Here is a 26431-nt window from a genome sequence, read left to right as displayed (position 1 = left end):
GTTATCCAATTATAAGGGTAATTACTATAACAAGTAATTGAAAGTAATTGCAATTCCAATTTTACTAGAATGTATACCAGGGAGGTCCAGAATGTCAAACAAGTGAATAAATAAGAAGCTTCCAGATAATGGATAAAAAAGTAAAATATAAATTTTCACTATTTGTTCCTATTTCTCAGATAAACTGCTTCATATTATGCCAGTAGAGAAATAAAAATGGAAGAATGAAGAGTCGTTTAAATTAATATTCCCTATTAAACTATTGGACATCAGTCAGTGTAGTATCTTTTTGGATATATCCCCTCGAGCAAGGGAAACAAAAGCAAAAATAAACAAATAGGACTTCATCAAACTAAAAAGTTTCTGCACAGCAAAGGAAACCATCAACAAAACAAAAAGACAACCTACTGAATGGGTGGATATATTTGCAGATGAACATATTTTATACAAGACTGTTACCCAAAATATGTAAGAAAACCATACAACTCAATAACAAAAAATAATAATCCAATGCAAAACCGGGCAAAGGACATAAAAAGACATTTCTCTAATGAAGACATACAGATGTCCAACAGATGCTCAACATCACTAATACTCAGGAAAATGAAAATCAAAACCACAATGAGAAAGCACCTCCACACCAGTCAGAATGGCTATTATCAAAAAGTCAACAAATAACACGTGTTGGCGGGATGTGGAGAGAAAGGAAGCCTTGTGCACCGTGGGTGGGACTGCAAACTGGCACAGTCCCCATGGAAAACAGTGTGGAGATTCTTCAAAAAACTAGGAATGGATACACCATATGACCCCGCAATTCCACCTCTGAGTATTTACCCAAAGAAATCAAATACTCTAATTTAAAAGGATATATGCACCCCTATGTTCACTGTAGCATTATTTTACAATAGCCAAGACATGGAAGCAACCTAGGTGTCCATCAATAGACAACTGGATAAACAAGATGTGGTATGTATGGAAATATATACAGGGTGTCCCCAAAAATGTATACACACTTAACAGCTGATGGTTCTATTGATGTTTCTTTCTTTTCAGATTTAACCTATTGGAATTAATAATTATTCAAAGTGTGTATACATTTTGGGGACACTATATACATAGATATAGTGTGAGAGAGAGAGAGAGAATGGATTTTATGCAGAAAAAGAAAAAGAATGAATTCTTGGCATTTGTGACAACCTGGATAGATCTAGAGGATATCATGCTTAGTGAAATAAGACAGAGAAAGATAAACTGTATGGTTCACTTATTTGTGGAATCTAAAAAAGAATAAATAAATGAACAAACAAAACAAAACACAAACAGACTCACAGCAGCAGAAGATCATGGGGACAGTTACCAGAAGGGAAGGGTTGGGTGATGGGTGAAAAAGGTGAAGGGGAATATAGTCAATAATATTGTGATAAGTTTACATGATGACGGATGATTACTAGACTTAGTGGGACGATCACATTGTAAGGTATAGAAATGTTGAATCCCTGTATTATATACCTGAAACTAATATAACTAATATAATAATGTATAACAACTATACTTAAATAAAAAAATAAATTAATCTTCCCATATATAACAAAATAATGTCCAATTGTGCTATTGCTACTATGGTATTAGGAAGGGTATTTAAGCAAGGATAGATGTTAGGATACTTTCAAAAATTATTATTTTCATATCCTATGATATTTTTGGTAATAGCTATATGCACAAAATTGAGGAACTCATGATTTTCAGTCATGGCAATTTCTATGATTCTTTTATTCACAGAAATACCATATAAAGCATAAATCTTTTCTTAACCAAATTGTCATCATTTCCCAAATTACTTAAATAATATGTTTTTACTGTGTGTCATTCTAACAGCTTGTTCTAATCTTCCCAAAAGGAAAAAAAAAAAAAGCCAAATGCACTTAATGCCTCTTGTTCTTATTTTCTTAAGATTTTTTAAGGCAGTCTGTTTTCCTGGATAATTAATTTGCTTATGGAATAATTGTCTTCCTATCTCTAAAACTGTAGCCCTTAGAAAACATTCAATAAAAATTTTTAATTAGGGGTGCTTAAAGAAAAAGTTTTATAAAAATTGGAATTTCAGAGCATCTAAGTAGCAAATCAGTAGATGTTTAGAAATATTGCTTGTGCTGAGGGAGATTATTTGTTTGAACAAAAATATAGCAGCTTGTACACTGCAGTATTTCTCAACTCTCGTGGAGCCCCTTCAAGATTTGTACCATCTTCTTAAATGAATTAAAAGTCATCTACAACAGCATGGGAGCTGCCACATGCACAGTGCTTATTGTGTGGCAGTCACCGGGGAATTAAACAACTTGTCCAAGTATGCTTAGCTAGGAGAAACTGGGGCACTGTTAGACACTGAAGTTCAAGGTCTTAACCACCATGCCGTGCTTGCTTTCAGGAGCTCAACTCTTAACTGGTAAGATAAAAAAATCGTTTTATTGGATCAGTTACCAAATCACAGCAACTCGATCTGAAAGTAAGGGCACCATTCTCATGGCCTGATAACTTCTCAAAGGCCCCCTCCTAATACCATCACTTTGGGGCTTAGGATTCAACATATGAATTTTGGGGGACACAAATATTCAACCCTAGAACCTAAATATTCTTCTGGCAAGCTAATTCTCATAAGAAGAAACCTGAATAGAATTTGAACTTTAAATAAACCCACTAAGAATTTGAAACACAGTTTTATACCCCTTATGTGAAAAACGAAAAAAACTAGAATCAAGATACCTATAAACTACATCATGCTTGTAGTGTTTTCATTCACAATAGCAATTAAATAATTTTATCTTAAAACGTTAACTAGAAAAAGCATAAATACTCAACTTCTCTGTTTGAAGTTATTTATTATTACATTGGTCCCAAATTTCTGGTGTAGTATATAAATTACCAAACTCACAGCCTATTAAAACAGGATAATCATTTTATCCCAATAATGTAGGCTAAAAAATTATGTTTGCTTTCTTTGAACTTTTATAGCTTGACAAATAGGTTTTTTATTTCTTATAAACATGTCTGACTTGACCCTATTAGTCTTTTATCCCCAAAATAAATTAGGCAGTACAATCAATTTGAAGAATGTGTCTAATTCTAAAATAGGACCAACAATCTGACTACTTTAAAACTAGGAAGTAGCACAGTAAGAGTAGCAAGAATTAAGTTTTTAAGTCAGATGGAGCAGGGTTCAAATTCTACCTGTTCCACTCACCAGCCTTTTGACCTTAATCAGTTTACCTGGTCACTCAAACTTCATTTCTCACTTGCAAAATAAAGCTAAATTATTTACTTTGAAGAATTGTTGTGAGGATCAGAGATCATGTTTCTAAATACCGAATGTGGTGTTTGGTACACACAGCTGGTGCTTCTGAACAACCTTAACCTCAAAATGCTGTGGAGTGAGAGACACTGTCAATGTGCTTTTTAAAGCAATATCCAAACTCATGCCTCAAGGTACGTATTTGTTCCAATACTACATATGAGGGCACTGAATTGCTCAATTTGGATGAATTCATTCACTGGGAGTTTTAACTGAATTCATCATCAGTTTTAGCACTTTGCAGATACAAGATTTGTGAGTCTTACTTGTTCAGTAAATTTCAATTCTGGCTCTGAATTACCACATCTTATATATCCCCCTCCCACCATTTTTTCTGACCATTTTACTTCGAGAATTTAACAGACTATTGAATTTAATCTGAATTTATGATACCCAGAGAAACTGGTAAGGAAAAGGAGCTCTAGTTATAAAAGGGGGAGGGGGAGAGAGAGTGACAAATTTAGGATAGCAATAGGTTCACCCATTAAACATGCATTGTGTTTCTTCATGGATTCACTCACCAGTTCCATTATCATAGGTCATTCTCTTCTAGAAAAGTGTTTACTATGTTGCTTATACAGTACTTTAGTTTCAAAGTTATGTTATAATGATATAACAGCTGGTACGAATTTCTGACTTTTGAGATTTACTATACTAGAATATTTGAAAATTGCATAATAATTTATGTGAATAATTATATTATCATCTTACCTATTGTGTATTAATAGAAATAATATAATAAACATTACATAAACAATAATAATTCTAAATTCTAATCATTTACTTTACGAAATTCAACATTATTATTGTTTTTCTTTTCACCATACAAAACTTAAAAAAATTTTTAAATAGGTTTTAATGTTCCTTTTTTCCTTAAATTCTAGAAAGTTACACAATATTAGATGAGCATTTTTTTTTAAATAAACTTGATTTACATGTTACTGGTATGAATATTGAAGGTTAGGTATTATGCTAATTTTTAAATAATTCTTAGAAATCACACAATGTCAGAGATTAAATTGAGGCAATCAGTCGGAATTAGTTAAACATGTTCTGGTCTAAACTTACACAAGTTTAGAAAGATGTAATGACAATTTATGACTTCGAGAAAGGAGAATAGCTGGCTATTTAAGTGGCTTGTCTCTTAGAGCAATATCTTCCTTTACAGAATTTAAAATATTTCTTACAACTCAAATTTTTCGATCCCCGTTTCTACCCAAACCTGCTCCTAAATCCTAATTCCTTATGCCTATAAACGATTTTCTTTCTATGATGTGAAGCTGTCTTATACAGAAGGTATTCAAGGCCCCTCCAATTTTCTTTCTTTTCTGGACTGGTGATCTTGTGTTTTATTTTGTCACGAAGCAGGCATATCCCGGGCCAAGAGTGTCACACACAGTGTCGAAAGAAAGCTCCATCACACTCTGTATTTTCATGAGCTCATTGGACATTTTAAAATAAACAAAGCTTGGCTGGTCACATGGGACTTCATTCAGATGGTGAAAGAAGAGGGAAGTGGAACACATGAAACAAAGGAGATGAAAGAAACAGAAAAAGAAATAAGCAAACTGACCCTCCTTTGGATGTTCTATGTAATGCTTACTGTTTTTATAAGTTTTTCATTTTAAAAGTCAATTTAAAAACATTAGCCAATCTTTAAAACAGTTCTGAAGCCAAGCACCGTGCAGCTCGTCTCCGTGCCATCTGGGGGTTACAGGGAGTGCGGAGACAGCCTGGTGGATGCCGGGGGTACAAGTGGGTTTACTCACTTCTGACTCTTCGGATTATTTTCATAATCGGAATGCGAAAAATTTCCCCCAAGCCAGGTATCAAAAGCTAATAAACGTAACATCTTTTTTTATTGTTGTCTAACTACAACTTATTTTTTCTTATAATTATTGTAAAAACTGTGTAACTTAATTCTGATTTTTCACCATAATAAATATTTAAAAGCTGTTGGGATATATATTTTCTTCCCGAAGACACCTCTTTCTAGATTGATGGTATTTGTCATATTGATTTCTACCCATGTTTCAAACTTGTATGTGCCATGGCTTTTTGCTTGTTTAGTTTCACTGTTTACTATCAAGAGGGACAAAGCAAAATAGAGTTATAGCCTCTTCACTGCACCCTTTCTCCAAGTACTTGAGAAATAGGCATTTAGTAGAGACACTGATCAATACTCCATGCTCACTCTTGATGGGGTCTTTGTTCCTCCTCACAGGAATTGATTTTAAGCTTCCTACCACCTGATGAAGCCTGACTATAGTTCCATTTCTCAAACTTTAAGAGAGAACAAGACTGATGCTCACAAATCAATTCTAAGCCATAATTTTGTCTAAATCTTCTAAATATCATTTTAAGCAAAATCTGAGCTCCCCAAACAGCATTGTTTAAAATTGTGTAAAATTATTTGACAGACTTGTGTAAAATTATTTGATAGACTTGTGTAAAATTATTTGACAACAGTGAACTAAGTGTACCTGTGGGCCAGGAGTCTGAGAGTGCAGAATTTTCACTGTTGTCTAATTTAACTATAAATAGTCTACTTTCTTTCTGTTCAATATGACTATTCTAAAAGTCTTCCTTGGGTTCAAAATCAGTGTTAAATCTCCATAGCCATGCTTGGCATTTACTCTGCCTTGCTGGCACTTGGCTCCTCCAAGTCTGTAACATGTGGGATCTCTAGGAGTGTCTTTCCAACTACAGCTGCACAAAATATTTTTTCCTCCTAAAAACCCAATAGAAATATAATGGTTTTCCTCTTAATTTGGAAAAAATAAACAAGATTTGAAAAGAATTTTATGAAGAAATTATAAAATTTCTTTAGCCAGAAAATACTGTTAACATCACTATGCTCTGAAACGTAATTTTTTAATTTTCATATTAACACTTTGGTGTAAATTGATTTAACAACTGCTCATCGATTACTGCCTCTAGCATAGTGAATCTGGGTCCTGAATGCACTAGTGTAACTATTAAACTCCTTAGACAAATTTTATTTAATTATAAAAATTTTAAATTATAAAATAAAAATTTAAATTTTCAGCAATAATTTAATGCAATTAAGAATGTGGGTTTGGCTAAAACTAAACTGTTAATGTAAATGTGGTGCTGACAATTACAGTATGAGCTCTTCTGGACTCAGCATGCCTAGGCTATTATGTGTGTCCTCATATGTCCTTCTACTACTATTCTCCATTTAACTACTGAGAAACTTAGATTTTTTTCCCTAAATTTTTTAAAATTTATCTTTATTGTTGAAAGTATTACAGATTTCCCCTTTTTTGCCCATTGATCCCCTCCCTGCCACATCTGTGCCCCTTCCCCCACAGGCCTTCACCACACTATTGTCTGTGTCTATGGGTTATATACATAGAGAAACTTACATGTTAAGGTGAACCGAGACCTTGTTGGCCTTTACTTATCCCTAACATGTCACAGAGGTATTAGGTACAGCTGATTCTCTTCTCTATGACTTGAAACTAAGTGGCACCAGCACAGTCTTAAACAGCTATGGGCACTGGAAAAGTGATAGTTCTCAGTGAACAGATGGTCAACCATATGATCCAGGATATGTTCATAGTTTTTAATTCATCTTTAAAATGAAAATACAGAATGTTTCAGTTCTTTAAAAAATGTGTGGATCCAAAAAATAAAACTTAGTTTGAAAGACCCTGGATTAGTCCACAGAATTTCAATGGGAGTCACATTTCCCCCTTAACTCACTACTACTTATAATATTTAGAGGTGGCGTTAGCTGTGACCCTAGACACAGCAATTCACTTTTGGAAAGTACTGGTGCAATTATATATTTAGCTATTCAAAATATTGAGCACATAGTATGTGCATTATGTTATGTTAGAAACAGAGAATAAAAGAGGTCTTGAGAGTCACTCTAATTTTTACATGCAGCCCAGTCTCTAAAAAGAGGAGAAAAACCAGATAGTTAAAATGTATAATTGGTTTGTCACCATTTTTAAGTGCTGTAAGAAGTCTTAGTGCCAAGTAATCAATATAATCAGATGACCTAATCCAGTTAGAAAAATTGTGAAGATAAGACAAAAGGGACAGCTATTGACCAGGGTGGGCAGCACCTTTCTCTCCCTACAGAGGCTTCACCGCCATTCATGGTGCCAAAGCAGTCAGCCCCAACCCTGTATCTGGAAGGCATGATTGCGTGGTAGGCAGGTTATTGAACTCATGCTACTTGTCCTCAACAATGAAAAGCATCTTTCTCAATTCCTTGGGAAGCCAGAATTAGAAAAAGGGATCCTGAAGTGACAGTGCCTCCTCAGATGATAACTGACCTTGAAGGAAAGCTGTTTGCATCTCTTCCTGGGAACTAAAAGACCTCATAATATACTAAGGAGCTCAACAGATTGGGCTGTAAAAACTGGCTCAGTGAGTGAGAGATGTATGAATTAAAATTCAACTCAGAGCTTTATTCAAGGATCAGGAAAATGGACACAACATTGTCTTAGCCATTCAGGCTGCTATAACAAAATGCCACAGACTGGGTGGCTTAGAAATTCATTTCACACAGTACTGGAGGGTCTTCCTTCCAGATGTCCTGCCCAATCTCTTACTCCACACAGACCCTCCACCAGACAGTTATTTAATATCTGCTTGGATGTTTCAAGGAATGGAGCACTCACAGTTGCCAGGATCAGACCTTTCCATTTTCTTTCTACCCCTCCAGTTGTCCCACTGTTCTTTCTTTAGTTGAAGTACAGCCAGTGTGTCCTTTAGTTAGGTGCCAGTACTGCTTTTTGGAGCAACAAAAATAAGTATATTTTTTCTTCCATGGGATTGCCCTTTAAATATGCACAACTCTATTTATTCTCTTCCAATATAAACTCCTGAAATCCTCCTATTTTCTTGAACCACTGAGCTGAGGAAAATTTTATATTACTCCTGTGTTGAACAACTTATTATTTAGACCCAAAGGCAATTTTTAATGGAGGTTCCTTTTTTTTTCAAAATGCACCTTTAAGACTAAATATTATAGCCATATATTGACATATAGGAAAAAATGAATGCCTTTTATATAAATTTATAATTTAAATTAAAATATAAAAGGGTTTTTCCTTGATTATCTCTTCAATATCTACATTATTATTTTCTAGAATTTCTGAGCTCTCAATTATTTCTAAATTACTAGATAACTGCCACCTAAAATTTCTTCTGTGTATTGCTAAATGTTTCAGAAAGGCACTTTATTTTCTCTTCTGGTTTTATTTTGCAGAATTAAAGCTGTCAGAAAGTGATTCGATTTCATATCTTTACAAAGTCTCTTTTGAAGTGTGCTGATCAGTTGTGATAGAGAACTCAGGTTCCTTCACCCTAAGCAGAAACATTTACTCTGAACAGTTTTCCTTTTAGTCGCCTATTAATTCTTTAGTGACTAAAAAAAATGGCTTCAATATAAGCACCTATTCACCTATTAGGATAACTGACTGAAATATTGGTGTAAAATGCTTTTCATTCACAATGAAAATGAGTTAAAATGGATCCAGAATACTGAATAATAGGCCAGTTATTAAATCATAGTCATCGAAGTATTTGTCACATCCAATCTATGAGACTGCAGCCTAGATGAGGTCTTATTTTTGTCTTGAGTTAGTACCATTGTTCCTTGAGGAGGGCATTCAAAAAAATAGTGATTCCATTTAAACAAGGTGCTGTAACAACAGCTGGACTTGACTTAGCAAGAAAATCTGGTACAGAAGACAAAAAATATACAATTCTAAAACCACTGAGATAACTGAATTGTTGACAGTAATCTGTTTAACAAGTCATTTCCAACTGAAATCGAGGGTTTGGCAATCAGGAAAGAAGATATATAAAGTAAGCAGCTTTGGTTCTTGTTTGGTTTGATTTGTTTTAAAAAGAGAAAGTAAAAAAGTCTCCTTAAAGTTGTTTTCACTTCCAAGGAATAAATAACTTAGTAAATGTTAAGGGACATCTTGAGGGACCAAAAGAATATACAAGCTTTTGGTTTTGTTATTTTATTACATATATATTTAAATATGCCAATAAGACTTTAAACAAATAGGGAGGTATCCTTTTATTTTATTTATTTGCAAAGAAAATCATATTTTGATTTTGAAAGGCATTTTATATCCTGATAACTATCACTATGAGTTTTATGAGTGCTCTTCTTTCACAGTTAGAATTATTCTTTCTACATGCAAAAATAAATCTTTAAACAAATAAACAATATGTTAACATAAATTATAGTACTATAGTAACTCACCCCATAAACAATAGATGAATTTGGGTTCATTTTATTTTTAAAAATTTTATTAAAACTTCATATTTTTAGAACAGTTTAAGATCCACAGAAAAATTTCCCATATGCACCCTCCTCCCACAAATGTGTAACTTCCCCAGTTATCAACATTACCCACCAAAGTGGTACATTTTTACAAATGATGTACCAGCATTGACAAATCATAATCACCTAAAGGTCATAGTCCACATTAAGGTTCATTCTTGGTGTACATTTCATGGGCTTGGACAGATGTAGAATCACATGTATCCATTATGATATCATGTAGAGTATTTGTTTGGTATTAATATCTTCTGCGCTTTGTCTATTCACAACTTCTAGCGCACCTGACCTCTGACAGCCACTGTTCTTTTTATTGTTTCTATAGTTATGTCATTTCCAGAATGTGATGTAGTTGGAATCATACAGTGTGTAGCCTTTTCAGAATGGCTCCTTCCACTTAGTAATATGCATTTACAGTTTCTCCATGTCTTTTTATAGCTTGATAGCTCATTTCCTTTAATCACTGAAAAGGATTCCATTGTCTAGATGTGTGTTGCAATTTATCCGTTCACTTACTGAAGGACATCTTGGTTATTTCCAAAATTTGGCAATTATGAATAAAGCTGCTGTGAATAAGTCCATGTGCAGTTTTATGGGTGAACTTAAGTTTTTAACTCATTTGGGTAAATATTTAGGAGCATGATTGCTGGATCTTATATGGTAAGAGTCCGTTTAGTTTTGTAAGAAAGCACCAAATGTCTTTCAAAGTGGCTTTACAACTTTACTTTCCTCCCAGAGATTAATGAGTTCCTGTTACTCCACATCCTCACCATTTGGTGTTGTTAGTATGCTGGATTTTGGCCATTCTAATAGGTGTGTTGTGGTATCTCATTGTTGTTTTAATTTGCATTTCCCTGATGACACATGATGTGAAGCGTTTTTTTCCATGTGCTTATGTGCCATCTGTATATCTTCTTTGGTGATCTGTTAAGGCCTTTGGCTCATTTATTAATCAAGTTGCTTTTGTTCTCACTGTTGCAATTTAAGACTTCTTTGTGCCAACTTGGATAACAGTCCTTTATGGGACATGCCTTTGCAAATATGTTCTCTCAGCCTGTGGCTTGTCTTCTCATTCTTTTGACATGGTCTTTCACAGAGCAGAGGTTTCTGATTTTAATGAGGTCCAGCTTATCAATTTTTTCCTTCATGAGTCATATCTTTGGCGTTGTTTCTAGAAGGGCATCAGCGTACTCAAGGTGATCTAGGTTTTCTTCTATGTTATCTTTAGCAGCTTTAAAGTTTTGCATTTTACATTTAAGTCTGTAATCCTTTTTGAGTTAATTTTTGTGAAGGTCTGTTCTAGATTCATTTTTCTGCATTTGGATGTCCAGTTGTTCCAGCACCAATATTTTTTTTAAATATATCTTTATTGATCTCAGAGAAGGAAAGGAGAGAGAGATAGAAACATCAATGATGTTTGATGTTTGAGTCATTGATCGGCTGCTTCCTGCACACCCCCGACTGGGGATCGAGCCTGCAACCGGGGCATGTGCCCTGAACGGGAATTGAACCCGATTGCCTGGATCCTAGGTCGACGCTCAACCGCTGAGCCACGCCCTCCTGGGCTCCAGAACCAGTTTTTGAAAAGGTTATCTTTTCTCCATTGTATTGCCTTTGCTCCTTAATTGAAAGTCAGTTTACAGTATTTACCCAGGTCATTTCTGGGTGTTCTATTGATCTATTTGTCGATTCTTTCATCAATACCACACGGTCTTGATTACCATAGTTCTACAGTAAATACTGAAGTCCTTTAGTGCCAGTTGTCCAACTTTGTTCTCCTTTAATATTGTGTTGGCTACTCTGGGTCTTCTCTCTCTCCACATACCTTACAATCAGTTGGTCAATATTCACAAAATAACTTGCTGGGATTTTGACTGGTACTGCATTGAAGCTACAGATCAAGTTGTGAAAACTGACATCTTATAATATTGAGTTTTCCTAACCATTATCATGGAATCTCTCTCCACTTATTTCGTTCTTCTTTTATTTCATTCATCAGAATTTTGATTTTTTCCCCCATATAGATATTGTATATGTTTTGTTAGATTTATACCTAAGTATTTCATTTTGGGGGTGCTAATGTAAATGACATTGTGTCTTTTATTTCAAACTCCATTTGTTCATTGCTGGTATTTAGGAAAGCAATTGGCATTTGCACAGTAACCTGTATCCTGCAACCTTGCTACAATTGTTTATTAGCTCTAGAACTTTTTTGCCTATTGTTTCACATATTCTACGCAGATGACCATGTCATCTGCAAAGACAATTCCATTTCTTCATTCCCAATCTAAATTATTGTATTTTCTTGTCTTATTATATTAGCTAGAACATTTAAAGTATAATGTTGGAAAGGATTGATGATAGAGAACATTCTTGCCTTATGCCTGATCTTAATGGGAAGGCTCACGCTTCTCACCGATAAGTATGATTTTCAGCTGTAAGGCTTCTGTAGATATTCTTTCTCAAGTTGAGGAAGTTCCCCTCTCTTTGTAGTTTACTGACAGTTTTTATCATGAGTGGCTGCTGAATTTTGTAAAATGCTTTTCTGCATTCATTGATATGATCATGTGAATTTTCTTTTTAACTTTGTTGATGTGATGAATTATATTAAGCAATTACAGCGAAGTTACTTAAGTGGAAGCATTTCTGACTTCTTGATAATTCTGAATAGCCCTTCATTCTACCTTAAACAGCAATATCTGTTTAGATTATACTCCCAAGGGGGCTAGGACTAAGATAGGCAAAGCAACATGGACAAATTAATTCCCATTGATTGTTCATCATGCTGATGAGGAAGTCATGGGATAACTTATTATGGAAAATTTAACTAATTATAATAGCCTCATGCCACACAGTCATTACCTCTCCTTCCTCTCAAACCTACCTTCCCCCCATTATTATTGTTGGCAGCAAAAAAGGAAAGAGTGACTACTCTGGAGCAAGACCTGGTTAAATTCCCTGCACTGCTGCTTATGAGCTGTGTAACATTGAGTAAATTACCCAACTTCTCTAATGTTGCCAGTACTTAATGAATTAATGTAGATATATAAAGTGCTTAGAAAAATACCTGACATGGAACACACTCAATAAAAATTAGCTATTATTCCAAATTTTACTAAGTAATGTGCCTCATGCATTTGTCATTAATTTATTTAACTATTCAATAATTATATGTGTTACAAGCACTGTTAGTGGTGCTGGAATTACAGCAGTGAACAAAACAGACAAGATCCCTGACCTCATGCAGCCGATACTGTATCAGGGAGGGATAGAGGGAACATGCAGTAAAATAAATAATAAGTGATGAAAGTTTGAGAAAAGCGTTGGGTAAGGAGAGAAACAAACAAATGGAGTTGGGATCAGGGAAGTCCTGTCTGATGAGATGACATTTAAAATGAAGGAGTAGGTCCTGCAGGAGTCTGAGGAGAGCCCACGCCCATCAGCGGAAATAGCAAGTGCCAAAGACGAACAAGACAGGAATGTGCTTGACCTATTAGACGAGCCAGAAGGCCAGTGTTATTGCTGGTCAGGAGCAAGGGAAGAATGATTCAGGCGATCTAAGGGTAGGAGGAAGGAAGCACCGGCCACTTACGGACACTTAAGCAGGGTTCAGTGTTTTTGGCAAAACATATCACCCAGCTGCCTTTATGCAACAATACAGGAAGACCGCAGCTGGAGGTGAGGTCGCTGCGGGGAAAGGGATGTTGTACACTCTTTTGCCTTCTTCTGGGAAAGCCAGAGAGTCCAGTAATTATCTCAGGAATTCCTTTTAGGGAAAGTAAGAAATGGAGTGACCGGATCTAAAGGACAATCCTCTCTCTCTCCCATAAGAGGTATCTTTCTAAAATATCCAGGTAACTGGGCACACTCACTGATGCACGTCGTCTGTATAGGTACAATTTAAAGTTGCCTTCCTTATTTCCATCTTTATTTTATTTTATCATTTTATTTTTTATCTTTTTAAAATATATCTTTATTGATTTCAGAGAGAGGAAGGGAGAGGGAGAGAGAGAGATAGAAACAGCAGTGATGAGAGAGTCAATGATCAGCTGCCTCCTGCACACCCCCGACTAGAGATCGAGCCCACAACTAGTGCGTGTGCCCCGAACGGGAATCAAACTTCAATCTCCTAGATTCTAGGTTGATGCTCAACTGCTCAGCCCCACCCGACCAGGCTCCATCTATACTTTAAATAAAAATTGATCTACTAATACATGCTGTAAACATCTCTACATTAACACACTCGAAGGAGTAGACTATTCATTACACCAATGTGAATTTCATCTTGGCCGTAGATCTTTCTCCTAACGTTATGACACCACTAAATTGAACCCACATTTTCCTAGCTGAATCTATGGCAGTAGAGAATTAACTTTTACAACACAGCCTGTTCGTTGAGTATCATTTTATTGAATGATGTTTTTATAAATCTAAGTTTTAGGGATTCTCTCCATTGTAAAAATATAGGGGATATACTAAGATCTAGATCAGAAAGTTTCCAATCCTAACTTTGTGTGATTTAAAGTGTGAATTGTACCCCATCATAGAATACTTTTATGGCTAATGGGCATGGTGAATCATGCTGAAATATGAATCTCCTAGGTCAGCAGCTCCTCTGCCATCAGCACATCTCCTCATGGACACAGCAGGATGTGCAATGCTGTGATTCCCTGGTGCTTTCTCTGAGGATGGACTAGGGCACCCTGGTGCACTCAGGCTTAAGGAAGAAGAAAAAGGCATCTGGTTAATCTTGCCACGAATGGATGGCTGATTATTGACAAAAAATAATGCAAAACTGACATTAAAGATGGTGGCGGACTGAGTGGAAGCTACACTGACACTCTCCTGGGACCAAACTGGAATTACAACTAAAATATAGAAAAAACATCCTGAATAATCAACTACAATTGAAGACTAGCTGGAGAGCAGCCTCATAACCAAGGACGAAAAGTGGAGACTGCAGGGAGACTGGAAGGAAGTATGGATGCGAGAGGGCTGCCGGGCTCCCACGGGCAGCAGCTGAAGGTCTGGAGGGAGATCTCAGCTGTGGGGGTTCCCAGTGAGGACTCTGGGGCCTAAACCCCAGGCTGGGGTCCCAGCCCAGAGCACCAGAACTGAGAAGGGTGCCCACATAACATCTGGCTGTGAAAAGCAGCCGGGTTTTTGTTGCCAGGGAGAGGCAGCTGGAACTGCAGGCACCCCCTTAAAGAGCCAATGCACAAAGTTTCCTGTGCAGCCGCTCACCTTGGGCTCCAGCTGAGGGAGGGCAGAGTGGACTGGAGCTGTGTGAGGAGAATCTAGGGTTGTGGACTCTAGAGATTGAACCCCTCTGGATTCTTGTGCCTAGTCATTGCCCCAGACTGCAGAAGACATCTTTAACAGTCAGACATTTACCATCCTAGCAGCTTTTGCCTAAGGGGGAAGCAATTGCACCACCCCACTGGAAAACCTCTCATCCTACCCCAAGGAGTTCCTACAGCCCAAGGCTCATTAAGAGAATCAGATTAATCAGTCTGCAGGCAGAAGTGGACCTCAGAATGCTTTGAGTCTTTGCCTGATCTGCTTCTGTACCCGGGCCTTGGAAAAGCAGACTTTGGTGTGCATCTTGGTTCTCTCCCAGCCCCAACAGAGGGGACCTCAAGCTGTGTGTTGTTAATAACTCTAAACAGGGTACACAAGGCCAGTCACAAACAGCATCTGACATTGGCCTGCACCAGAGACCTTACAAAAAGACTGAGAGTCCTAGCAGGCCTACATAATACGTAGAAACAAACCCAAACAGGCAGCCAAAATGGGAAAACAAAAAAAAACAATTCCCAAATGAAAATACAAGAGAAATCTCCAGAAAAAGAGATAAATGAAATGGAGATAAGCAATCTATCAAATACAGAGTTCATAATACTGATTGTAAGGATGCTCAACAGCATAAAAAAAGATATGGAAACTATGAAAAATGACTGGTCAGAAATGGAGAATGACATGGCAGGAATAAAGGATATGTTGGAAGGGGGAATGCAAAACTTACTTCTGTTGAATAAAAAAGTCTAAAAACTCTAGATAGAGAACTAAACTTAAAACTCTAAGTACTGCTCAGGACAAGGTATTCATTAGGCTACTAAAACTTAAGTACTCTCATTTTTTCAGTGTCCCTAATCCTCTAGTTCCAAGCTATTATACCGCAAATTTCTCAGTGTTGAGGCACTGATAATCAAGATGATATGGAATAAGAACTCTGCTCCTCACGTTCAGACGCAGTACTGAGTGCTAACTGATGGACTCCATCAGATTCCCTCTCTGGGAGTTTGTAGGTAAGATTTAGTAAAAGACATGATTGTAAAGGTAAATGTCTTAACTCTGCCAGCAGATTCAGTTGATGGCTAGAAAGGGATGGAAAAATCCTCTGTTCTTGAAATCAGGCTTAAGGTGTAAGATGGGGCTGAATGAGATGCCTCACTGGTGAGCAAAGGCTGGAAATGAGCAAAACCACTGTCAGCCTGTAAGGCCAAAGAATGATTCAAGGAAGCAGAAAGAGCCATCAGTGAGAAACCCAACCGAGCCAGCTGCTGGCTGAGAGCCCTGAGGGTCCAGTATAAGGCCTAGTATTATACTGGGCACCCCAGAGAGAGGTAGGTGAAGGAAACTGAAAAGCCAGCACACAGGCAGGGGTACAAAGAGGAGAGGGGGAGAAAAGAATTCCCCCTCCAGGTGAGTTTACAAACCTTCAAAGAACATGAAAATAACATATGCCATGAAATATTGCCAACCAACTGAAAATAAAATGGAAAGACTACGCTAGCCTAGAAAACAAAAACGAGACTTTAAATGAGTATCTAACAATCTTAAAGAAAGAGGAGAGGATATTTTAAAACATGTATCAAAAGGGGAAATTGAGTTTACGTGATTTAAGAACACAGATTATATTTAGTTTAAATTGAACATAAAGAGATAATTTGGGTAGTTAAAAGTTAAGACCAGAAATTAAAAGAGAATTAAGTTAAGAAAAATAAGAAAATTGAAAAATATCAAAGAGACATAAGACAACGCGGAAAACAAATTGAGAATCTATAACATTTATCCAAGGAGGGTAAATATAGAGATAGAATAGAGATAAAGAATAGAAGATAATAAGTTTTATTCAAAGAGAGTGACTGAGCACCTTACTAAAGTAAGGGGTGCCTCTTCCCCTAAGACAGGTAAAACCAAGACGAAGGGTTAATTAGATTCCGCATCACCCCAGTGCAGTGCCTGATCTCTGGTAGCATGTTTCTAGGGGAGAGGTTAGCAACACCTATTAAAAAACTATCATACAAACTTTGAGAGAGAAAGGGACCAAGCTCTAAGGATGTTATAAACTTGGAGCAACCAGCTTCCGGGATCATCTTTCTCACCGCATGGAGCAGCCCCAAAGAAAGTCAAATCTGGAGATAAAAACAGAGATTGAGAGAGAGAGAGAAAGTCAAGTCTGGAGACAGAAATGGAGAGAAAGAGAAACAGAGAAGTGGAAGAAAGAGAGATTCCAGTTTATGTTCCTCCAAGATTTCATTCATCCAAGTATTTAATGACTATGTGGGTGAGGAATTATTTAAGGTACTGAGGAAATATAAGTGAACCAAGACAGGCTTGTTCCTACTCTCCTAGGGTTAATAGTTTAATAAGAGGGAAGGGATGATGAATAAATTAAAAAAAGAAATTCAAGTCAAATACACTATGGTAGACCTTAAGCCAGGTATGCTGGGAGAGGTGAAGAGCTATGAGACATAAGGTGGTTTCTGATAAATGTAGCTGGTGCAGCAATGCTAGTGACAATCAATAACAAAGACTGTTCTGGAAAGATATGAAAAACACTCTCATTCTTTCATAGTGTTGCTAAAAGGGAATACAATCTCTCACTCAGTTGACCAGCAGTTCTCTTGTTGAGGGAGAGATCTTGACCACGTATGTCCAATAGGCTTTACAAATTTAACATGTGCAAAATCCTTGGAGTCCTGAGCATCCTCAACAAGCTACTCCCAGTTTTCTCTGCCCCACCAAATGGTTACACCATACTCCAACTACTCTTACAAATACCTTGAAATCATCTGTGATTCATCTCTTTATCTCATACACAATTATTAAGTCTATTGGCAAATCCTATCATCTCCCTCCTCAAAAGATTTCTAAATCTCACAGTTCCTCACCATCCTTATTACTGTTCTAAGATTAGAAAATTTCTACATATGTCTTGTTATTTTTTCAAGATCTTCACACCAGAGGCTGGGTGAGTACCTCACCTCAGTTCTTCCTGCCTGCGGATCATCATGAAATGACATAATCCATATTTCAAGATACTGAGTCATGGTTGTTTTTTAAAAGGTTTTTTTGTGCACCAAACATCACATAACCAAGGTAAAATTTGAGCAATGCAGACCCTGAGAATAGCAAAGGCAGGCTACAGGACATAGACAAGCTCTTATTTTCATGTTTTCTTCCTTATTTTTCTTCACTTCCAGGGAAGAGTGGGTTATGATTCATACTTGAGCTCTTTTCAGATCAGAAAGACTTTGTTGTTTCAGGTACGAATCATAAACTGAGCCTGTGTGCATTTTTTACTGTGACCTATGTTACTTCTATTACCCAAGAAAAACAAACAAGCCAAAAAAAAAAAAAAAGAATTCAAGAAAACAAAATAAACAAAACACAGGGACCTACTACTATCTTTGTCCCTAGGCTACATCAGGTTTCCAGGTGCATTCTTCAATCCTAGGGTCAAGAGGGTATCCCAGCCCTCCTCTTTCTTTTCCTTTATTTGTCCTTAATTTATTTGATTTAATTGGTTTAATTCGGTACCATGGTGTCCTGAAATACCCAACTCCCATCTCAGACAGAGAGAATCAAGTTACCATGAAGAGAAGACTTAAAACAACAAACAAACACAAATAAAACTGTAATTGCCTCCCTCACCAATACCCAGAAGAGGTCACAGAAACTCAATTAAGGGCAAGCGGCAAGCAACAGAAACTTTTCTCAGGAAACTCTAAAATACATCTAAGCGTAAAAGACTACCCTCATACTTGAGAGGGACAGATACCTATATTACAAATGAATTATAAGGCTGTTTTATTAAAAACACTTGTAGAGATCTCAAAACTAAGCCAGCCACCCACTCCACTATGATCCCATGAGCAGAAATGATAACCCCCATGTTACAAATAGAAAACTGAGGTTAAGTGATTTCCCAAAGTTGTTCAATAGCCAATTTGGGAATCCAACCCTGGTTTCTCTTGCTCTAAAGCCCCAGCTCTTTGTAACACAACAAGAAAATAGCTCTTTAGGTTGTGTGTGTGTGTGTGTGTGTGTGTGTGTGTGTGTGTGCGTGCTCACATGCACACATGTGCATTCAAGGACCTCCCCCCCTTACGAATCTCAAAACAATTGCTGACAGAAGTGAGGATGGGGAGAATCTTGCATTGATTTATAAATAAAAGAACTATGAAATTACTATACTAAGAAGTGAGATGAAGTGGTCCCCAGCTTTGGACAGGTGTTGTTGCTCTCATTTCTTCTTTCATGCAGATCTTGAATTAACAATAAAAGCCATATATCAGTATTTCCATGGGTGTGGACTTTGCCCACATCAACAGCCCCCGTAAAAATAACCGTCAGTCACACGCCGTGTAACCCAGCCATCCTACCGGGCTTTATTTTTTCCATAGCACTATCACCATCTGACACGTGGAGTTGCACTTATTTGTTTACATGTCTTTTCCCAGATAGAACTGTAAGTTCCTATGGGTCAGGGGTGTTAATTTTTATTTTCAGAGCTTATCACAGTACTTGACATAGAATATGTGTTCTATAAATGCACTTTGGTTCAAATTAAATCTTTTTGTCCCTTAAAACATGGCAGTAGGTGCTGCATTATATTCATGACTCAGATGGGACCTTTTAACCCTCTAGGATTACGATGTCAATTTTGCGGAAAACTTTTCAGTGTGAACAAGAGATAACAGTATCTTTTTCTCCTTAGTCGTTTTTCTTCATGTCAGTTTTGCTCACCTTTCTCTCCAATGGGAACTGGATGAATTTAAACCTTATACAAATAGTTGAGAAGCAAGAATAAAAATGCATAGGAAAGTGAAACAAAATTGAATGTATGATTAATTATATATTATATAGGTTTCCTCAAGTGAATTAGTAAATCCTAATATAGACAGTTTGAAATTAATTCACATTTACAAGGTTTGACACTGACCTTTTTTTCATCAATTCATCACCAATGATGATCTGCTTTGGCTTTATCTAGTAAACGCACAACTAGGCTCGGTATTTTAGTGTCATAATGTTTAGGAAAAATGAACAATTTTTGGTACAATGACATGAGGCAAATCAGTTAAAAATCAGCAGGAGACTATCTGAAAACAAATAGCTCCTAGCATTCCCATCCTGTGGTTTCTGAGGCAGGATCACCCCATGTCCTCTATAATCCAATTTCTTTTAAAATGGCTCTCGGTTCCTTTTTTTGTGCACTATTGATGTTAAGCATGAATGAATGCAAACATTTGCACCATCAAAAACAAATATCTTCTTACCACCCGGAATGCCCTAGCAGGAGTCCACAAAAACAAGATTTAACTCTTCAGAATGGCAGTGAGCAGACAGAATTAATGGGTGGTCCTTACAGAAAAATGGCTTATAAACTTCACTGAAACAGTAATTTGGTGCCTTGTTATTAGCATTTGGCTACTTGTTATTTTTATTTTAACTGTTACCTTAAAACGAAAATTCAGAACCTTTCATGGAGAAATTTAATTTGAAACTCACTATTTAATTTTGCAAACCACTATTTTTTAAGACCATAAAAGTTTTGTTTACAATTCCTGATAATTTGAATGAGATTGTCCTACCAACACTTTACTTTTTGGTTGATATGACTTAGGTGTGACTCCTAGGCAACAAATGAAACTTGTTTTGCTCACACTGTTCAAGGATCTGTAGATGTCTTGGTGGAATCTGCTAAAAGTCTAGCCAAAACACTCAATGAATATATAAAAAAATCTCCCTCCTAATGAATAAGACTGTTGATTGTAAGGACACTGCCGTATTCTACATAGAATATTCTTTCTTTATTTAAAATTGTAATTCTATAATGACTTCTTTCCCCTCTAATCTGAGAAGGAAAAGGCATTTAACCCAGATATTTCTGGGTTAAAATCTTAATGCATTTTGGTGGTCACATATCTATCAGCCATTCATTTTTCCCACTTGCCAGGGACTGCCATCTCTGTTTAAAACACACAACTTGCAGCAATGTCCACATCAGACTAAAGTCACCAAGAGCGGTAGAAGTAACACTATCCTGCATAATCTTCCAGTTTATAAAACCAGCTTTCTTCCATCTATATTTTTTAACCATGTGTAAAATACTTATTAAAAATTCTCTGATCTTCTTATTCCTTGACACTGCTAATCAGTAAACTTGTTGAAATTCTTGATATTGTAGTCACTTTGTTGTAAAACCTTTCAGAACAACTTAATGTGGCTGAATTTCTTTTGTCCTGATGTCTTGTAAAGTGGAAATTCATGTATATCTTATACCTCTCAATTATTCCCAGTAAAATATATCAGTCTCATTACAGATCATGTCTTCCAAGTGGGTTCTGAATGAGAAGGGCTCTGTGGCCTTTGGCTCTATGCCCTCAACTTGATAGAACAAAAATGTTCTGTACATATCGTGGGCACACACTTTGAGCTACTGTGACACCATAAGTAGCTCAGGAGTGTTGTAGTGCTTGAAAAAGAGATTGAGGAAAATCACAAACTAAAGAGTAGACTGCACCTCTTTACACTAACTTGATTATTGATAGGTTCTTTGCAGAAGCTCTGAACATCACTTGAGTCTTACTGACTCTATACTGAGGCTGTTGGTGATAGTATCTTGGGGCTATAGTACTATTTCAAGATCACAACATATCCATTAAGCTCACTTAATAGATTTTACCTCTCCAGTTCTATGGGAAAAATGACTCCTTGACCTTAACACTCTAAGAAACAACAAACTAACTAATAAAAATGTCTCCACCTTACACTGTTGTATTGAACACAAGAAGTCCTGGAAGGTGGACAATAATTTTCTCCCCAGTCAGTCAGAAACCTAAGGCAAGAGAAAGTTCCTGAATGTCAGTAAAATGAGGCTCCTTTTCCTCAATACCTGAGCACTTTCATGTGGTCCTCTCAAAAAGATAGATAAAAGGAAAGCTCAAAGTGTTTTAAACTGCTTAAGTATTTACATGGTAATTATCCCATGAGTGAGAGGAAGAGAAGAGGAACCCCCCTGTTCCCTGAGAGCCTTGCACTGTGAACACTTTGCTAGCTGCCTTTGCATGCATTATCCTGTCCAGTGCTCTCTATCCGCCCTAGAAATTATCTCCAGGATTACATGAACTCCATTTTACAAAAAAGGGACCAGATTTTCTGAATATTTGTATAATTTCCCCAAGATGACACACAAGGTACTTTAGAGTGTGGACATTCCATTCAATCCCTTTGTCAATCTTCAGAAAAAGTTATCTTTGTAGTCTACCTTTATTGCAAAGCTTTGAAACGTCTTGGTAAGTACACAATACAACTTAACATTAATTAATCCTAAAGTTTCTTGTCCATTAGCCCCACACTGTATCCAATTCAGTAAGATTTGGAATTAAGTCCTGATCCCAGGTCCAAAACCCAATGTCAGGCTTCCTGTATTCTCTCACAGGTCTCTTCCAGGCTGGTACTAGTGCCCACAAAGAGAGCAATGGGAATGGGAATGGGCACAGCTCTCTAAATGAAACAATTGTTTTCTCCATGTTGGTTTAGTTTGCAGAGCTGGATTTCTGATCGACTCACTCTGAGTTCTGAGAGATTGCCTGTTCATTCTGAGACTACCACCTGGCTACTGTAAATCCCTGCCCATAACCTAGTGCCCTGAGACAGTATGATCTGTCTCTTCTGGGCACCAGATCCTTCCCCCAGGGGCCTGCCCAGGCTCCTCAGCCTGCATTCCTCCAGTCCTAATTCACTGCTTATCTTTGGAGTTCCAATGTTTCCACAGGTCAGAGGTTACAAACAAGGGCCTTACAGGCTCCACAGGTCATGTAAATGAGTGAAGTTGGACAGACAATCTGAGGTGAACTAGAGCAGAATTGCTGGGTCTATGGCTCTAGAGGGGAAAGCTGCTAGTGTGTATACATTTGAAAATGTGGAACCAGTGTTATCACCCTTAAGGATTTTTAAGAGAAGATAAAAATCCCAATTTTTATATTAAATTAGTAACTAATCCAGTGGTACTTTTAAATGTTATGTGAACACACAAACCTGTATACTACACACAGTCCTGGAGTTTATGACTTCTGCTTCAGATAATTGTTTAGCCCTGGCTTAAAAAGTATTATTCTCACAGACTTAAAAAACCTTACTCACACTAGAAGAGATGAGTCAGCAACATAAACTGATGTTTGAGAATCAATTATGGAAATTTCTGATAACCACATCAATGCATGACGAAAGTAGTCTTCTCTAACTAATATAGGGAGACAATTCTCCGTGAGTCTCTTATGTTTCTACATATCTTGTGAGCAGAGACACTGACAGCCTTTGTTTCAGACAATCTGTTCCGGAATGTTTTATATAACAAACAGCCTTGGAAGAGAGATATGGAGTGTGTCTCTAGAGCAATGCTTACTTCCCATTGTAAAATATTCATGTTTTCTAAACTCAGGGTTCCTCTTATATACTGCAACCTACTGCCCTATTTGTGTTCGTCTGTGAGACTTGTGCCTCAGGGATGCAGTGAAAATGCTAATACTCTGACAATTATTACTGTTGTGCTTACTAAGTCCCTTGGTCTCTGATCCAGGAGTTTCATGTCTCTGCCAGCATCTTTAAAACATTGGCTGACTAACATGTTAGGTTGCAAATAGGGTAAAGTCTCAAGTCCTTCTAAGGACTTGAAAATTGATATTAGTTTTTCTAAACTCTGGCTATAGCAGCTACTCTAAAATTAAAAGCCTACTGTCTTCTATAATGGTTACCAAATTTCCCTGAATCAATATATCTGTCTTGCTTTTGAAAGTACAACATTGCTTTCTGCTCCATCAAAACAATCATGGAATCCCATCATTTCAAACACCTAAATGTCTTCCTATCTCATTCTTTATCTTTTTTGGCCTCTACCTTTGCCTTCAGAGAATAGCTTGGTGCTTGGCAATCCAACAGAAGAGCTCAACAGTCAAGCTATACCTCCTGGGTGCGAAGTGATTGCCACCTACTGGCTGTGTTCCTGTACACAAGTTAATTAATTAACACATGCTTTATCTATAAAAATGAGAATAATAATAGTAACTAACTCCCAGCATTATTTGAGAATTAAATGAGTTTTTATATTTAATGTGCTTAGAATAGTATCTGGTACATAATGAGAGTGCAATAAATGTAACCAGTTACTCAACTGAATATTTCTTCAATAAACTCAGTAAAGGGCTCACCTTAAAAGCAGATTGTAATTTACAGTCTAACTCTATCACTTGGAAGATAAATGGTAAATAATTTAGGGCTGTGTATATGTTTGGTCCTTTCTAAATTCAAATCCTCAGTAGTTTAAAGACATATTATTTCCATAGCCTTTCCCTTTTGAAAAACCAACACTTCATATCCCAACCTTCCAAATGAATGGAAGACGAAGCACAAACCCCTCTCCAGTAAAATTATAAATGTACAAATGTGTACCAAATGTACAAATAAAGGCTTTATTTAAAGTGGCAAACTATTCTTCCATAGAAGGCCTTGTATACTCAGGATGCCTAACTGTTATCTGTGTGGTGTCCTTCGCACCCCCACTCGTTGCCAGTAGAAGTGGGCTTCTTGGGGTACTGCTGGAATAAAAGTTTCCAGAGACCCCCAAAGGAGGATGAGATATCATGGAAAGCTTTATTTCTGTGGAATTAAACCCCTGAGTTTACAAGGTCCCATCTCCCTCCATCCCACCAAGAAAAAAAGTCCCATTTTGTCTTCAGCAGAGATAAATGTAAAGCCAGTGCCCAGAGTTTCTGCTCCATATTTGCCCAGTCCAGTCCAGCATCTGGCTAGGTTAGCTTATGTTCCCAACTGTAGTCTATTGGGCGTAGGGTCCTCATGACCCATGGCCATGAGGCTTCTAGGGCAGCATGGCTATGGTGGGAACATGAGCAAGTGCAAGGAAATAAGAGCAAAGCCAGAGGAACAAGAGAGAATTCCTTTGTCTAGGGATTTATTCCCAAATTTGTGTGGGCTTGCTTTGGGGTCCACCCCTCTAGCCAATGATCTCTGTTCCCAGGTTAGACAGACAGGTAAGCACCTTCCTTATGTCACCCCGACTCACTGTGCATGTGTCCATCTTCACATTTGTCCAGTCCCTTTCCCCAGTGATCTGCAAGGAAAGGGCCAGTGGTTCCCTGGCGAGTGTGAAATTCCAGCTTCCTGGTGAAGCTGCCTAGATGGCCATGCTCATAATGTCTGTACTTCCCTTTGCTCCTTTCCTATTATTAATATTAATAACTAGCTAATTACAATGGTAACATAACTATCATCACACAAATATTACCAGTTTTCTTTACAGCCATAACCAAAAATTCAATTGACTCAAATATCACTCATCTGGAGCAATGTTTCCATTGGTCTTTTCACTGTGCTATGGCACAATTAAAATAAAAATTCCAAAGAGATAAAAGGGAAAGAGGAAAGGCTACAAAAATTTTGATTTGATTTTCCTACACTTCCCCCGCCTCCCAATTTCCAAGCAACTAATCCCCTCTCAAACAGTACAATGGAATAGCTAGACATAAAGAAAAGCAGATAAAACTGGCCAGCCAGTGCATTGTTCTTGCTAATCTGCACCATTTACATAAGGGTTAGAAGGCTTGTTTTATCATTTAAACAGGCTTAAAAGCCTCTTTGCAAATGAGATTTAGTGCCTACAAAAGAATGAATTCTAGCTATTCGGTGAGTTTCTGCTGGACCAGCACTGGGAGCTGACTTGGCAGTAACTTAAGCTACTTCTTTGGCCTCATACAGCATATGCAAAGATTGCTTCCAGCTGCCAAAACTGAAAAGCGTCAAGCTGATTAAATTCTTTCCAGGAGGTGAACAGGATCAGGAGCAGGTTAAGAGGCCAATAATATTAGATCTTAGACGGTACCTGGGCAAACCTGTGCTTTATGCAGGTGCTTTAAAAGTGGCTTTGAAATTTTAGACCCCCTTGAATCTTCCTTTGAAAGGGAGCAGACAGGCAGACAGCAAATGAAACTCAGAAACAGAAAAACTTAAAATAGTCCCAAACTGTGAGGTAAGGACAATCTACACTCTTTGATTCATTGTTGGTCTGAGTGGCACTGGGCACAAGGATCAATGACACAACCAACTCCCTTGCCAATGTTCGCACAAAAGATAACTAGAAGGAAAAGATTTTCTTTACACAAAGTACACACTTTGCATCAAAATGTTAGATTTTAAAAATCAAATTCACATTTATATAATATACCTATAATATGTTTTACCTGGCACACCTTGAACAGATGTTCAGTGTGACCTTGGCCTGAGGCTCAGCAGGGTAAGTAGCACGACCTTGGTTAAATTTGCTCCCAGAAGGTACCAGAGTAGTTACTCCCTCCATTCTTAAATCATCAAGATCCTCTGTAACAACACAAACAATTACAGAGAGAAAAATTAATTTTAATAGTACTAAGGAGAGAAGTCCA

The 26431-nt window shown here is 37.2% G+C and overlaps 1 protein-coding gene across 5 annotated transcripts in view; it reads right to left on the bottom strand.

Moving 5' to 3' along the window:
• The window catches only part of C16H8orf34 (chromosome 16 C8orf34 homolog), a 522081-nt gene that overhangs the window by 367304 nt on the left and 128346 nt on the right, over window positions 1-26431 (bottom strand). For all 5 annotated transcript variants that reach the window (XR_015715789.1, XR_015715790.1, XR_015715791.1 and 2 more), the window contains exon 8: window positions 26231-26366. Coding sequence is in view for 2 of the 5 variants with exons in the window: in XM_087825423.1 (XP_087681549.1) it covers window positions 26231-26366 (136 nt within the window). In the remaining 3 variants the exon portion in view is untranslated. The remainder of the gene's footprint in view (window positions 1-26230; window positions 26367-26431) is intronic.

The sequence above is a fragment of the Miniopterus natalensis genome, chromosome 16 (genome assembly GCF_054644295.1).
Source record: "Miniopterus natalensis isolate mMinNat1 chromosome 16, mMinNat1.hap1, whole genome shotgun sequence".
Taxonomy (NCBI): Eukaryota; Metazoa; Chordata; class Mammalia; order Chiroptera; family Miniopteridae; genus Miniopterus; species Miniopterus natalensis.
The sequence above is the reverse complement of the archived record's forward strand: the minus strand, read 5'-3'. Positions and strand labels throughout refer to the sequence as shown.